The following is a 15949-nucleotide window of genomic DNA, read 5'->3' on the forward strand; positions in this document are numbered from 1 at the left end:
AGATTGGCGGGACTCGGAGGATAACTTACCATGGGAGATGGGGAATTTGAAGTCATTGGCATGCAATCCTGACATCTTGCTCCCTACCTACATACCTAGTCTCTAGAGTTCAATCTACATTTTACTTCATGGCCTAGTCCATCTCTGAGACTCCTTTCCTCTTTTTAAAGATGGGGTTAGCCCCCTCACATGCTTTGTTAAAAGACATTGGATGAATCACGCATTTCGAACGGGTGTGCTAGTCACTCATTTCTTTTCCAATTTCTTGGGAGTTATCTTGAGACTCCAAAATCTCAGGATTAATGAAAATCTCGCAATGAGCTTATCACGGGGAAGATATTGATCAGGATCATACCCATATATTTTCCTTCTTTTTCCTCATTGTGACACCTGTCCGTACTTATGTTAGTGTCATTCTGAGGTTGACATGTATCCCCACCTTTATCAAAGTCATAAAAGCCATACAACATTACCTCTTTGCGCCTTGCATTACATGTTGACAATGGCCCTGGTGACGTGGATCCACCTATAGCTATATTGATAGGAATTCATTGAAACTTTTGCATGGCCTTTTGTGCCTCATCGTGTACGGCTATAGGCCCTTCCATCAACGATAGAAGGAATAAGCTCAAATGAATCCTCATCGTGTACAGTCGTAGGCCCTTCCATCAATGATAGAAGGCAGCTCAAATGAATCCTTCGATCCATCGACTAATAGCTTTATGCGACCCGCCTCCAAATTCTCCCTAAAAACCACCATCGTTCGATTTCCATTACATCCCCAAAACACGACACAATGGCGAGGAATGTATCGACATCCCACCACATGCAGTGATACACCCCACACCTTCACCCACACTGATCTACCAACCGAACCAACATCCTCACTCCACTTGCACAAACTACTAATAGGTTCTCCCATCCTTCCCCACCCTTCCAACAGAATTAACACAAACTCACCCTCCCACAATAGAGTAAAGAGGATGGACTGCCAATCGATCCTCTTAACCCCCACCAGAATAGCAACTGCTTATTGGTAAAACCCATTTCTGGATATTGACTATCAAAACCATGCTAAAGAGAATTACTAGGCATTAACATCTCTGACTCTCGGTTGTTCTCCTTCGCAGACTCCGTTAGCTACTGAGTTGGTGCCTTTCCATCCACATATTTGAGTCTTCCTCTCTGTATTGGCAAACCTGCAATACATCTTCGAGATGTTGTCATTGAAAGAATAGAAAGAATTATATCCCCCTGAAAATGCCGCTATCTTTCATTGGGAGGAAGATTAACCCTCATCAAATCAACTTTATCTAATCTTCCTTCTTACTCCTCATCTTTATTATGTTGTCTGAAATCTATTATTGACAAAATTGAGAAATTGATAAGAGGCTTTCTATGGCCCAACAACTCAGATAGCTAGAAGTTCCACCTTCTCAATTGGTTTGAAGATTGTAGACCTTATACAAAAGGAGGTGCAGGCATTAGGGTCATCAGAGGTTAACTCTACACTTCTAGGGAAATGGCTCTGGCGCTTTAGTACCAAGTAGGGAAATTGATGGAGATCCATTATTGCCTCCAAATATTATTTGGAGATGGGAGATTGGTTCCCCAATTCCATAACCTTATATAGAGCTTCCTTTGTTTGGAAGGTTATTGCCACCTCCAAATCCTCCTTTCTTGACGGCATTTCCTTCGCTCTTGGTAAAGGCACTAGGATCAAATTCTGGCAAGACCATTAGATCTCTAACAGACCTCTCAGTCAACTCTTTCCGACTTTAGCATGTGTTTCCTCCAGCTTGTCAATCTCAATGGTTGATTGCTTCTCTTAGAAGAACTTCTGAATCTTCTCAACCTTCTTTAGGGCATCCTCCTGTCCTTGGATATTGAAGACTATCTTGGACTCTCACCCCAGCCGGAATCTTCTCCTCAAAATTGTTATAGAATCATATCCGGAATCGCAACCTTCCCTCCACATCAACTTCGCCCAACACCTTTTGGTTCTATGGTGCTCCTCTAAAGGTGTTAGCTTTCGTTTGGCTTCTAGCGAGAGGCGGGACTCCTACTGTCGACAATCTCCAGCATCGCAGGATGACCCTGCCAAGCATCTGTCTCTTTGGCTATCAAGATACTGAATCCATTCCACATCTCTTCATGCACTGCCCATATGAGTATGGGCTTCCTCTCTCGTTAGATTGTGCCTCAATTGGGTGACGACTGGGACTATTCCCAACCTCCTTGCTTGGGAAAGACAAATTTTGAGCCCAGATTTCTATGTTATCTAGCGTCTAACCTTATGGCTACTCTATGGGTCATCTGGACTAGGAGGAATCTTTGTTGCTTCAACACAATGGCTCCCCCTCTACGTTGCCTCTCATGTTTGCAGACTCATAAAGGATTGGTCTTCCTTGCTCAAACTTTCAGATAGTTCGTTGCTCCCCTCATATTGGGATCTGACCCTTCCTTGTAGATCTGTAGTCTATTGTTTTGGTTTGCCTGGCTACTACCCCATTGTTCTTTTGGGTGGAGATGACTCTTGGCTTTTTGAGTCGTATAGTTATTTTTTTAGATTTTTTTTTCCTCGTTGTGTTAGTTGTGTTGGAAAGGGGTGGAGTTAGCTTGTTGTTTTGCTTTTCTTGTTATTTTCTTTTTGGGAATGATGTCACTCCCTTTCTAATAATATTTCAATCTTCTAAAAAAAGAAACCACGCTAAAATCAACTTTTCCTACTAAACAAAATTTTAGAATTTCTCTAGACAAAAATTACTTCACCGCCACCTTCATTCTCCCATCTACCACCTCCTCCTAAGCTCGGGCACTGCTTCCCCTTGTCACTTGGGCAAGGACCTTCCAAGTTTGAGCAGCAGTGGCCCCTGTAAATTGATGAGGGAAGCTATTATGGTCACCATCAACTTGTTTTCTCCCTTCGCCATAGTGAAATAAAAGCATCGCAATACCTGTTTACATAAACAAAGGAGATGTAGTAAGGTGTTCCGTATCCATTACGGACATAAAGGTCGATACGTATAGGTAACAACCGTCACCGTTACGCGATACGGGGGTGAAACGGGGCAGTTGGTTTTTAGGACTGTATCGGCCATTATAGGGGGCAATGTTGTTATGTGCGATTGCACATTTGAATATAAGCACACGTGCACAGATTGCATATGTCGCATATGCGATCACTGCACATATGCAATCGCATATGCCACATGTACGATAATATGCGATCGCATATGTGCCAACGGTCAGAAATCTGATCATTGGAATTTTTATTTTTTTTAAATCTTGATTTTTTTTTTCTCTGTAAAAAGGGATTCTAAGCAATGTTGTTAAATAGCATATGCGATCATGTGCAATTGCATATGCCTGTGCGCATAAGCGATCGCACAATCACATACGCGGTCGCACTTTTTTTAAAAAAAAAAAAACATTTTTCAAAAAATAAAAAAATAAAAAATAAAATCAAAAAATTAGGGATAAATTAGGAAAAAAATGAATAAATTATTATATGTCATTGGCCCTTGAAATACATTTAATTTAAGCATAATAAAACCAATTACATAATGAATTAAATATTAAGTCATCATTCATCAACAATTCTACATTCTACAATATAGTTAACTTAACATTTAACAAATATGAAATATCAACATTCAACACTACATACATCAACACACTTAGTAAACAAAATGAAGAAACACTTGGTAAACAAAATGAAGAAGTTATTTATTTATTATTCATGTAATCATATACTATATACATTGATCTAGTTGCCATTGTGGCATATCACCACCAGGTCCACCACCATCATCATCATTCGAGTCATCTCCTTCTTCCACATACACTTCTTCTTCTTCCGTTTCTTCATCATCTGTATATACTAATACTTCATCAACATCCAATGGTGGATGATCTTCAGCTTGATCATTATCACCATCTCCTTCTTCCATCTCTTCAATCTCTTTAACGGGTTGACGGCTACTACTCGCCCCCCAGCTCCCCTCATCCTTCGCCTTCGAGTGGTACTACTTTCACCAGGTGTCGATCCGTTTACAGCATCTTCAACTTGTGCCCACGTCAGATCCTCTCCAGCAAATACCGGGTCCTCCGTCTCTACGAGCCACTTGTTATCTGCATCCAACTCATCTAGGCAAATAGGGTCAAAGAAATCAGGTTTTTCTTTCCTAGTTTGGAATCGTTCTCGCAATTTTTGATTGTATTGAACGAAACCAAGTCGTTGAGCTTTTTTTGCTCAAGGTGATTCCTTTTCTTGGTATGAATCTGCAAGAAAGAAAGCGCATTTAGCATTAGCTATTTAGGTAATTAATTTAGCTTAGGTCTTACACTAAAAAATTAAAGTTTACAATTACTAAACAATCTAAACTTACTGCCTCGAACGTGCTTCAATTGTGCTCGCAATTACTGGCAGAACACGTGAGCCCAAGAATCCTCATAGCCAGTTTCTTTAGAGCTGGATCCTTCCTATTCGGGTCCACTCCATAGGCAGCCCACCAGTCAGCTGAGAAAAACAGTTTAAGTAGGTTAGAGACACTTTGTAGAAAAACTATTTGTAAGACACTAAACTGACATTCATAGCTAGCACTTACTGGGTACTTTCATTGTCTGATGCCTTATTACGATATCCCTTGAGAATATCCCCTCACTTTTTGTATAGAAGTCCAGCAAAGTTAAGATCTTGTCCTGTTCTTCTCTATCTGGAATCATTCTTTCCAAGACATCAATAAATCCAACCATATGCATATTAAGTGCTTCTGTTGGATCAGCAGAAGCAAATAAATAGTCTAGGTTAAGGATGTTAGTAGCCGAATACAATAGAGATGACATTTGCTTGCCCCATCTTCTATCTATAATATCTAAAATTGGCTTGTAATCACGGTCTCTATAGTTAAAATGGTCCATAATCTTATTTTTCGCCCTCTCCGTCGCATCATATATGTAGCCCATTGCAAGCTTCTCATCCTCGTCTATCAATCGCAACACAGTGACTAAGGGCTCGAATGCTTTTAGTGCCTTTACCACTTGTGTCCAAAAACTTTGTAAAAGGATTGTTCGTTAAATATGTTTCCCTTCAACCTTCTTTGACTAGGGCCCACTTGTAAAATCGGATGACACTACAAAGCTTCCAAGTTCTGATTTTTTTGCATGTAATCTTTGTAGCGTTAAAAAGGCTGTAGCGAAATAGGTGACTGGTGGACGTATCAAGTTACCCCCAATGTGTTTTCTCATTCAACTGAGAAAAAGGGCGTGTTTGTACATAAAGACCGTGATCCTTCTAGCCCTTCCAATCACACTTATAAATAACCTACCTATATCTAACATAAGATCAACACAATGAGCCGCACAAGGGGGTCCAAAATAAATGACACCTCTTCTCCATAAGAAGACGTCCAGCGATTACATACGAGGCTGCGTTGTCTATAATTACTTGTATAACATATTCATCACTTATTTCCTCAACTACATTATCTAGTAATCTAAACAAGTATTCTTCTGTGTGTGGATGGTCTGATGCATCCACGGACTTCAAGAACATTGTCTCAGCTGGACAATTTACCAAAAAGTTAGTGAGAGACCAACCGGATCTATCGGTCCATTCATCGGCCATTAGTGAACACCCACATGTTTTCCACGATTCCTTATATTCAGTTATGAAGGATCGTGTATATTCAACTTCAGTTTTCAAGCATGTCTCCCTCATTTCATAATATGAAGAAGGTTTAAGCCCATGTCCAAATTGACCTATAGCCTCAACCATTACTTTGAAGCTTCTCGATTTAACGGCGTTAAAAGCAATGTCGGTTTGGTGAAACCACTTGGCAATATATTGAATAGTGGTTTTCCTATCTTTTTGTTTATATCGGTTCTCTAAAGTTGTTTGAGTCAGCCCTTTGCCTCTACCCCTTCGGTCGATCACATTCTCGGGGTGTGGTCTACACCATCTATCCATGGGCCCATGCCCTCGGGCTCTTTTTGAGACCGTTGGTTGTACTTGTGGTCTAGACCGGCCTGTCGAAGTAGGGGGAGTGGGACTAGCTTCATCTACATTAGCTACGTTTATATCTTCATATGCATCTTGTTCCAAATATTCATCCTAACGTAGGGCACTATCGCATCTCTTTCTTGACTGTTTTTCCACATACTCCATGATCTCCCTTTAGATTTCTGGAGTAATTTTGTCGCATGCTTTTGCATTTAACCCCGGTAAATGTGCAAGGTGTTGCTTGTGCCTTGCAATGCCACCAGAACTCACATACCCACATAACCCACATACTATGTGAGTCTTTTCCGAAACACAACGGTAGTGCCCTTACTTCCAACTCAGGTCATTCGACTTGGGTTTCAAAGAGGAAGATTAGGAAGAAGACATTATGTTGATATTGTGTATTGATTGCTAGTAGCCTAGTACTAAAAAGTAACTAGAAAGTAAAAAACTAAAGAGACTAAGAGTAAAGAGACTTAAAGAAATGGGACTTGGGGGGGGGGGGGGGGAGAGAGAGAGAGAGAGACACACACAGTTACACACTTACACTAGTAGTAGACTAGTAGTATAAACTAGAAAGGGAGAGAGAAAAGAAAAGGATATATATATATATATATGGGAAAAGGTACTATGCGCTCGACCTCACGATAAGCTCCCGTGAGGTCGAGCTGTGTGGGCCCCACCGTGATGCGTGTCGACCATCAACACCGTGCATTTGATGGGTCCCCTCTAAATTATGGGATATCCCAAAAATTAGCCATATATGGAACTCAGGTGGGCCATACCATCTAAAATCATGTGAAGACACCGTTAAAACATATAAAGCACTTGGTGGGGCCCACCTGAGTTTTGAATGCTGCTGAAACTTGGTTTGAACCCTCATCCAAGTGGGACACACATAATGGATGGGCTGGATTTGCAAACCACATCTTGGTGGGCCAAAAAATGATTATGAATGTTTTAATGGTGCACGACCCCTCCCCACTTCTGTATGTGGTGTGGCCCACACAAGTCACGGATTGACTTGATTTTTGAGACCTAGGCCTACGATGGAATGGTGCATCTGACTGATGGGGTAGATGTTCGAAACGCATCACGGTGGGGCCCACACAGCTCGACCTCATGGGACGGACTTGTGAGGTTGAGCGCATAGTACCTTTTCCCTATATATATATATATATATATATATATATATATATATAGAGAGAGAGAGAGAGAGAGAGAGAGAGTTGAGTTGAGTTACACTTGTAGACTTGTAGAAAAGAGGAGATAGACTAGAGAGAGATTTACACACAAACAAATTACAATAACAAATTTAAAAAGAGGTTCCAAATTCTTCAATCTTAACTTCTTGTCTAAGTTGTCTTCACTTTTGCCTTGAGTCCTTGACCATTGACTTGAGTCTTGATCTTGATTCTAGAATTATGTAGAATGTAGCCTTGTAAAGTTGTGTTGTTGTAAGTTGTAAGTTGTAACACTAAGTCACCAACACAACACTAACTTGTAACTTGTAACTTATAACAAAGTAACAAACAAACTAAAAAAAAAAAATGTTAGAAGTGGTTAGAAAACTTAGAACTTAGATATTATGAAACTTTAAGAGAGAATGAGATAGAAAGAGAGATAGAAAGAGATAGATAATAGATTAGAAACTAGAAAGAGAGATAGAAAGAGAGAGTGGTGGGTGTGTTGTGTGAATGTTTATAACTTGGAAAAATTAGAAACTAGAAAAAGAGTTCAATTCAATGGATGGAGAGCTTGGTTGTCTTGTAATTTCTCTTGAATCTTGATTCTTAAATCTTTGTTGATGTATGTACTTGTCCCTTGGTTGAAACTTCAATCTTGATTCTTGAAAGAAAATGGATGGAGTGGAGCTTGAGGCTTAGAATTGTGTAAGAGAGCAAAATAGAGATAGAAAGAGTTTGAGCTTTGAGTGCATCTAGGAGTGCTTAGAATCCCTTTTTATAGAGAAAAAAATCAGGATTTTAAAAAAAGAAAAAAATTCCAACAGTCAGATTTCTGACTGTTGGCAACTATGCAATCACATATCATGGCACATGTGGCATATGCGATCGCATATGTGCACTGATCGCATATCTAATCGCACATATGTGCACTAATCGCATATGCGATCAGTGCACATATGTGCGCATATGCGAATGTGCGATCGCACATGACAACACTGATTCTAAGTAGAGCTAGGCATGTCTAATCTGATCTGATCCTGTGGATCTGACCCGATCCGAACCGAACTAATGGCCTGGATCAGTGCAGATCGAGTTGGGCCATTCAAATCCGAATGTTTTTCGGATCGAGTTCGTATCGTGGTCAATCCGGACCGATCCGATCCGAAACCCGATCCGACCCGATCCGGAGCGGGTAGTCGGGTAATATAAAAATGGTTTTTGGTCCATCCATTGTGGGGTCGATAAGCTCAACAGCTCTGATCATTGGAGCATGGCCCACTTGTACAAATTCAAAAACCTAAGATACTATATACCACATATCCTTCTTCATATCTCTTGTACAAGATATGATTTTGACGAGGAATGCTCAGCTGCAAACCAATTAGCACGAAAGTCCTACGAACTTTTTTGAGAACTCATCATACGTGATGAGTCTCGAAAATCTGAACGGTCCACGTGAAGCAGAACCTCATGAAACCCCCTGGTACCAATTTTTACTTGGAACCAAAACTTTGGTGGGCCATGAAAAATGAAAACAGTTTCTTCCATTGATTTGCATCTCTTTTCTATGGCCCACCAGAATCTTAGATCAGGGTGAAAATCCATCCCCATGGGTTTCATGGGATTCCGCATCTTATGGACCGTTTGGATTAGACTCCCATGACACGTGTGCAAAGGTGCGCACGTGCGTAGGTGAGCATGCCTCTGAATTCTGATTTTGTAACGGCGCCAGATTTAACGTGTCGTGCACAGCACGTCAACACAGGGGAAGCGGATTGCGTAGTGAGTAACTCACTACGCTTAGCATACTGAGTAAACTCTGTGAGGTCCACCATGATTTATGTATCTGATTCGCTTCGTCCATCCATTTTACCAGACAATTTTAGGGCCTGAGCCCAAAAATAAAGTATATATAATGTTCAAACGGACCACACCACAGGAAACAGTTGAATTGAAAGTCTACCGTTGAAAAAATCTTGGGGGCCACAGAAGTTTTGGATCAAGCTTATATTTGTGTTTTCCATTCATCCATGTCTATATGATATCATGAACAGGTTGGATGACAAATAAACATAACTGTGGGGTCTAGAAAGATTTCAACGGTGGAAATCATTATTCCCACTGTTTACTGTGTTATGATCCATTTGATCTATGGATGTTCTTCAATTTTGGGCTCAACCCCTTAAATTAGATGGAAGAACGAATGGACGGTGTAAATAGACCACATACATTCAAGGTGGGCCCAACTGAATTTACTCAGTACAATAAGAGCTACTGAGTAACTCAGTACGCAATCTGATTCCCAACACAGGCACAGCTGTGTCTGTGTAGATACGTGTCGTGCAAAGACGAGCGGAGACGCACCTCGAGCTCCGAGTTGTACAAACGGCTCAAATGAGATCAAAATTACATGGGCCCCACAATGATGTATTTATTATATCCATACCGTTTATCCATTTTTCATGATCATTTTAGAGCATTTGAAAAATAAAAATAAAAATTGAATCATATCTAAAGCTTAAATGGACCACACCGAAAATAGCAGCGAGGATAATGATTTTCACCATTAAAAAATTCGTAGGGCCCACCATAACGTTTATTTTCCATCTAATCTGTTAATAAGGTTAAAAATACATGGATGAAGAGGAAAAACAAATTTCATATTAATCCAAAACTTCCGTGATCTCCAAAAGGGTTTTAATGGTAAACGTTCAATCAATCCCCCACTGTTTTTTGCAATGTGGTCCAACTGATCTTTAGATCTGTCTTATTTTTCGGCTTAAGCCTTAAGACGAACTCTCTAAATGGATGGACGGTTTAGATATAACGCGTAACTCATATTTTGACCCACAGACCCAACCCGATCCAACTCGGTTTCCCTGACCGAGTCGGACTTAGTTCGGGTTAGGCCAACTGTGCATCGGATTGGTTCGAGTCAGATGTCCCGTACTCAGTCTCGGATCGGATCGAGTTCGGGTTAGCCCATGTAGATTTCGGACCGAATCGAGTTGGACCCAATCCAATCCGACTCAATCCGATGCTCAACTCTAATTCTAAGCACTCCTACATGCACTCAAAGCTCAAACTCTTTATCTATCTCTATTTTACTCTCTCTTACATAATTCCAAGCCCCAAGCTCCACTCCATATATATTTCTTTCAAGATTGAAGTTTCAATCAAGGGAATGGACAAGTACATCTACAAGATAGGAAAACCACTATTTAATATATTGCTAAGTGGTTTTACCAAACTGGCATTGCTTTCAATGCTATTAAATTAAGAAGCTTTAAAGTAATGATTGATGCTAAAGGTCAATTTGGACCTGGGCTTAAACCTCCTTCATATCATGAAATGAAGGAAACATGCCTAAAAACCGAAGTTGAATATACATGATCATTTATAACTAAATATAAGGAATCGTGGAAAACATATGGGAGTTTTCAAATGGTCGATGGATGAACCGATAGATCTATTCAGTCTCTCATTAACTTTTTGGTAAATTGTCCAATTGGGACAATGTTCTTGAAGTCCATGGATGCATCGGGCCATTCACACACAAGAGAATAATTGTTTAGCTTACTAGATAATGTAGTTAAAAGAAATAGGTGAGGAATATGCTATACAAGTAATTACAGACAATGCAGCCTCATATTTAATAGTCGGTCGTCTTCTTATGGAGAAGAGGCGACATTTATTTTGGACCCCCTGTGCGGCTCATTGTGTTGATCTTATGTTAGAAGATATAGGTAGGTTATTTATAAATGTGATTGTAAGGGCTAGAAGAATCACGGTCTTTATATACAAACACGCCCTTCTTCTCAGCCGAATGAGAAAACACGTTGGGGGTAACTTTCTACATCCAGCAGTCACCCGTTTCGCTACAGCCTTTTTAACACTACAAAGATTACACGGCAAAAGATCAGAACTTAGAAGCTTTGTAGTGTTGGCTGATTTTACAAGTGGGTTTTGGTCAAAGAAGGCTGAAGGGAAACAGGTTCGACAAACAATCCTTTCACAAAGTTCTTGGACATAAGTGGTAAAGGCGCTAAAAGCATCCGAGCTTTTAGTCACTGTGTTGCGATTGGTGGACGGGAATAAGAAGCCCGCAATGGGCTACATATATGATGCGGTGGATAGGGTGAAAATTAAGATCATAAACCATTTTAACTATAAATACCGTGATTACAAGCCAATTATAAATATTATAGATAGAAGATCGGGCAGCCAAATGTTATCTCCATTGTATTCGGCTGCTTACATCCTTAACCCACCCTATTCACTTCTGCTGATCCAACAGAAGCACTAACTATGCATATGGTTGGATTTATTGATGTGTCGAAAAGAATGATTCCGGATAGAGAAGAACAGGACAAGATCTTAACTTTGCTGAATTTCTATACAAAGAGTGAGGGGATATTCTCAAGGGATATCGTTATCAGGCATTGGACAATGAAATTACCCAGTAAGTACTAATGTACTATGAATGTCAATCTTAGTGTCTTACAAATAGTTTTTCTACAAAGTGTCTCTAACCTACTTAAATGTTTTTCTCAGCTGACTGGTGGGTTGCCTATGGAGTGAAACCGAGCAGGAAGGATCCAGCTCTAAAAAAAGCTGGCTATGAGGATTCTTGGACTCATGTGTTTTGCCAGTGGTTGCAGTGCAATTAAAGCACGTTCGAGGCGGTAAGTTTGTTTAGTAATTGTAAACTTTAATTTTTTAGTGCAAGGCCTAAGCTAAATTAATTACCTAAATAGTTAATGTCAAATGCGCTTTCTTTCATACAGATTCATAACAAGAAAAGAAATCGCCTTGAGCAAAAAAAAAAAAAAAGCTCAACAACTTGATTTTCGTTCAATACAATAAAAAATTGTGTGAACGATTCCAAACTAGGAAAGAAAAGCCTGGTTTCTTTGACCCTATCTACTTAGATGAGTTGAATGCAAATAACGAGTGGCTCATAGAGAAGGACCCGGTATTTGCTGGAGAGGACCTAACATGGGCGCAAGTTGAAGATGCCGCATACGGATCGACATTTGGAAAAGGTACCACTCGAAGGCGAAGAATGGGAGGAGCTGAGGGGCGAGTAGTAGCCATTAACCCGTTAAAGAGATTGAGGAGATGGAAGAAGGAGATGGTGATAATGATCAAACTGAAGATCCACCATTGGATGTTGATGAAGTATTAGTACAAACAAATGATGAAGAAACGGAAGAAGAAGTGTATGTGGAAAAAGGAGATGACTAAGATGATAATGGTGGTGGTGATCAAATGCCACAATGGCAAATAGATCAATGTATATAGTATATGATTAGATGAATAATAAATAAATAACTTCTTCATTTTGTTTACTAAGTGTGTTGATGTTGATTGCTGACTGTAGTGTTGAATGTTGAATGTTAATATTTGTTAAGTTAACTATATTGTAGAATGTAGAATTGTTGATGAATGAATTGATGACTTAATATTTAATTCATTATGTAATTGGTTTTATTTTACTTAAATTAAATGTATTGCAAGGGCCAAGGGCATATAATAATTTATTCATTTTTTCCTTAATTTCTCACTATTTTTCTGATTTTTTTTAAAAAATTTTTGAAAAAATTTATTTAAAATAATTAAAAAAATTTATGCGATCGCATATGCGCACAGGCATATGCAATTGCACACGATTGCATATGCGATTTGATAACATTGATAGGGGGCATAACAGTCGTTACAAGGCATAACAACCAGTACCTCCACAACGGTCGAAGAACAACCACTTTTTTCCATTTAAATCCATTTTCTCCACAAATTTTCAATTTTCTCATTCTAAAAACTCCCCTAGATTATTTTGTAATAGATTTCGAACTATAGTTTTGAGGATTAAAACTATATATTGAAGTGATTTGAGCAAATAGAAGCTCCAAGGGGCATTATTTTATTAAAAAAAATCCCCCCCCCCCCAAAAAAAAAATCTAGTTCCATTGCTTAATTGTAATGTGTAAACATCAAAGACATCCATGTTCACAAACTCACCGAATGGCCCGATATAAGACTCACACCAAAGAGTGAACCGTTATGCTCCTATAAACATGTTCAAAATAAAAAATGAACACTTACTTGGAATATTTACATTATTTTGGACTTTCTATATATTTTTCCAGAATTTTTTAGGCCAAAAATAAAAAAAAAAAAAATCATCACCCGTTACGAGGGTTGTAACAATCCTTATGCCCTCATATCAGCTGTTACAGACGGTACCTGTTTCAGTGATGGTGGTGACCGTTATGGCCACCGTTATCGATACAAAATACCTTACACAAAAATTACACCAACAAGTGAGGGTCAAACCTACTAGTAACAGCCTAATGTCACCGCCTAAGTGCTTCCCCAGGGGTGGATTGTGTAACACTCAAAGAAACCACCTTTTTTGAACGAGTTAGCCTACCACCCAATCTCCTTGGAAGACAAGAATATAAGAGAGAATGAAGTGAAAAATGCTTCTATTACTTAAGCTCTAGGGCTTGCTACTAACATGGATGGGCCTTAACACCAATGAGGGTGGTCCCTTGAAACCCTACCGCAAATAGAGCATGGCCTTGCAAGACTTGTAGATAATACGGGTGGGCACTAAAAGGCTAGGCGATAATGAGGTATAGCCTTGTGGGGCTTGCCCTTCGGGGGGGTGGGGGGGTTCTCACTTCCCTTTACCTACTTGGCCCTTTCCCTTCTAACAACGAACATAAAAGAAGCATAGAAATCCTCTTTGTTATTGCCAAAGGATACACCGCATTCCAAATTTAACTAGAGATTTTCATATCCAAGAATTCCTCTTACCATTGTCCATGCCTACAAACTGAAGCCCCCTTATTCCATTGCACCCGAAATTATTCCTAAGGAAAAAGAAATTAAGCTCTTTTCAGGGTTGACTTTACCCTCTCTTGTCAAGACATTGAGCTCCAACCCCGGAAAAGATTTCCTTTGTCCATGATCGTTCTTCTTGTTATTGATGCTTTGTGGTTGAAACAACTCCCATTTGTGCATCTTGCACAATACATAATTGTTAAAAGAGAAGCAATCCAGCAGTATCTCGTCGGGAACCTTAAAGACTGATATCCAGATACAGCATGAATAATGCACAAAGACAGCGAGAGTAGAAAAGCTTTCATGCTCCATATTCACTAAAATGCATACGTCACAAACATATATCCTATTTGGGCAAATCTAGGCTAAATGAATAAGAGCTCAAAGATAAGGTTTGCCTGCATGTTGAAGAAATGTCAAGTAAATTAACAAATAGCAGAAGCCATCAGAAATCAAGCACATTTGAAATAAGTGTTATAACTTACAAGATGCAAAACTGCATCCATTTACATTACAGATTAATTGAATAGTTCATTACCGGTTGAGGGCAGATGACCTTTAAAGGAATCTGAAACAATCCCCTTCGAGTATGGATCCCTACAGAAAAAAACATAGTTTGAAGTTCCAACATATAGATAAAAGTAAACATCCCCCGATGAAACAAATACTAGACTAGTTCCATCACAATTAAACAGAAACAGCAATATAAAGACATACCAACTTGAAGGCCCACCGATGAAATTTTTATCACTTCTGCCAGTTCCATTGGTATCTCCTTGTTGTGATGAACCCATTTCAGCTTTAACAACATTGCTCTCACTACTATGGCTGTCATCTAGGTCATCCTGTAAGCTCTTCACATGATCTCTTGACAATTCACCAACCACATTTTTAGTAATGGATTGCTCTCGGGGCTCCCTCATTTTGACGTCTGGTCTATCAACATCTACAGCAACCAATGATGAGTGACGCTTGACCTTTCTCAGTGCTCTTTCTATATTGTAAGTTTCTACCTGCACAGGTTTGCAATAGAATGAAACAACCATCGACATAGTATGTAATGACTACAGAAACCATCAACCTTGACATAAGATACAAATATTATTTATTGAAGCATTTGGCGCAAATAAATATTCTTCCCGTTTCCACATTTTCTTCTAACTCGTATTTTTAGACATATAATAAATAATGGGCTGCTTAAAACTCCTGAATGTGTACCCTAGTGTTTTGAGAATCTAATCAGACACTGCATCATAGTTTGATACAACTCGCTAATCACCATCCAGCAACAAGGACACAGTAGGAAATCCAAAAGACACGTGATTGAATAAATAGAGAACTGTCCATAAGAGTTCACCTAGTCAAATCAGCATCCATGCTCATTATATGGGAATTTCAGGGGAGCAGGCCAAGTGCATGAAAACAGAGCATAATAGAAGGCTTCCTAGGTTGTAAAGGACGGTGTTACCAGAGAAACCTACAGCATTTTTTATTTTGCTTGTTATATCAGCAGCTTTTACAGAAGCAACACGCAGACACTGCATGATAACACTTTGCATGACGCCCTCTCCTCCAGCCTTCTGGACAGCACAAACATCAGAATTTGCATTCATTGTTACAGTCATCCTTCCTCCCATAATAGCCTCTTCATTGTGAGTAGGATCAATCACCTACGCAGCACTTCATAATGTCAGAATAAGGTGCTTGTAACTAAATTTCACAAGCATTTATTAAGAGAAATTAAAGTCACGAGTCACAACAGTACGTCTTAGGACTCAATTTGCATACCACAATGTTGCCATTACCAAAAAATGCAAAGGTTACTGCTATAGGAAGATGATGTACTATCAGCGGAAGTGGCTCCTTGATCTGTCAAAATCCAAGAAGAAGGATCAATAAGTACAAAAGC

General features: G+C 39.4%; 1 protein-coding gene across 2 annotated transcripts in view; it reads right to left on the bottom strand.

Annotated features, from left to right (window-relative positions):
- The window catches only part of LOC131219256 (exosome complex component RRP45A-like), a 38611-nt gene that overhangs the window by 15043 nt on the left and 7619 nt on the right, over positions 1 to 15949 (bottom strand). The window contains exons 6-11 of one of the 2 annotated variants that reach the window (XM_058214306.1): positions 15829 to 15909; positions 15518 to 15710; positions 14758 to 15049; positions 14579 to 14637; positions 4392 to 4522; positions 3709 to 4284 (exon numbers count right to left, since the gene is read on the bottom strand). In XM_058214306.1, coding sequence (XP_058070289.1) covers positions 4407 to 4522; positions 14579 to 14637; positions 14758 to 15049; positions 15518 to 15710; positions 15829 to 15909 — 741 coding nt within the window. In that variant the 3' untranslated portion in view covers positions 3709 to 4284; positions 4392 to 4406. Of the gene's footprint in view, positions 1 to 3708; positions 4285 to 4391; positions 4523 to 14578; positions 14638 to 14757; positions 15050 to 15517; positions 15711 to 15828; positions 15910 to 15949 lie in introns of those variants that run through there. The other variant, XM_058214305.1, reaches the window with a different exon arrangement.

Source organism: Magnolia sinica, chromosome 11 (genome assembly GCF_029962835.1).
Source record: "Magnolia sinica isolate HGM2019 chromosome 11, MsV1, whole genome shotgun sequence".
NCBI lineage: Eukaryota > Viridiplantae > Streptophyta > Magnoliopsida > Magnoliales > Magnoliaceae > Magnolia > Magnolia sinica.